Here is a 1,252-nt window from a genome sequence, read left to right as displayed (position 1 = left end):
AACTTCAAACGAAATGGAACGGACCTTTTGGTTCGGTGGCTTTGTCCAAATTCGGTCCGGACCACTTAAATTTGCACTGGACCGAGTCCATACAATTATTTAGACCGTCTCATCCGTCCATAACACCTCCGGATCGGACGGGGTCCAACCCCAAACCGGTCCATTGACACCCTTAAAGGTAGGGTGTTTGTTTGCAGCAATTAGACCTCTGAGTTTTGAGAAAATTACTTTTCAAATGTTTCATTACACCTGTACAAAATTCTGTTTGTTGATTAAAAAAAAAATTGCAAGACACTTGAGAAGATATAATTAATTAGGTAAATTGACTTTATTATTTATTAAATAGATATATAACATTACTGGAATTAATGTTATTGACATGTTACAGTACTATTACATGTAATTATATTTATAATCCCAATACATATCGTGGCAATCATCCCAAAGACCTGATTCCTTTCGGTCAATGGTGATTCATCGGTATTGGGTTGAGGTGCAAATGCATCTTCACAATCTTGGGCGTTCTGGATGCTAGAATCCAATGCCTGATATAGTTGAACGTAGTTGCCTTTAATATCAGACAATATGTTGAAAGACGAATTGTAACCAGCAATTGTCTTTTCATAGAGCGAAGAACAAGTATGGAGAAAACCAAGGGTAGCGTTGTCGGTGGTGTTCTTCACAAGCTCTCCAATGTAATCATAGTCGTTGGTAGCATTGGACAATCCCACCTCCATGATTATTCTAGCGAAGCCATTGAGGTCTGATTTCAGTTCGGAATGAGGGTCAGATTCAAGTAAAGCGATGCAGTAATCACGATAATCGAGCTGGTTGCACGTCGTCTGGATTAATGATTCCGCTTCATTGCCATTCTCTTCGTCTGCACGGCCAAAGGCAAAGCAAACAGCTGCAGCTGCAAGCAAATAAACGACCAAAAGCCCAACTACTCTTCTTGCCACCATTTTTTTTCTCCTGCAAATTAAACTTAATGGTTGATGCAAAACCCTACAAGGTTGTTAGTGATATTTATAGAACAAACCCCCACCTTTCTCATTTACTCCACTAACCATTCACTATGTCCAAGGTGTCTAGGATTTGTGTAAAGCTAAGAACAATTAATTAAGGCCTTGTTTGGATAAATTTTTATTTTGGTAGTTTTAAAAGTCATACAGTGCGGAATATATAAAGTACTTTTGTTTTTAAGACCGTTGAGTAAAAAGTTTTGAAAAGTAAAAGCGTGCACCATCTTCTG

General features: G+C 38.3%; 1 protein-coding gene across 1 annotated transcript; it reads right to left on the bottom strand.

The window, feature by feature from the left end:
- Positions 1-371: 371 nt before the first annotated feature.
- On the bottom strand, positions 372-962 carry LOC148870962 (cell wall / vacuolar inhibitor of fructosidase 2-like). Its single transcript, XM_088970006.1, has one exon. It carries the CDS (start codon positions 960-962, stop codon positions 372-374), a length of 591 nt encoding a protein of 196 aa, XP_088826132.1.
- Positions 963-1,252: the final 290 nt, after the last annotated feature.

The sequence above is a fragment of the Nelumbo lutea genome, chromosome 2 (assembly GCF_056320005.1).
Source record: "Nelumbo lutea isolate HS-2025 chromosome 2, American lotus-T2T, whole genome shotgun sequence".
NCBI lineage: Eukaryota > Viridiplantae > Streptophyta > Magnoliopsida > Proteales > Nelumbonaceae > Nelumbo > Nelumbo lutea.
This window is presented reverse-complemented; position numbering and strand designations above follow the sequence as displayed.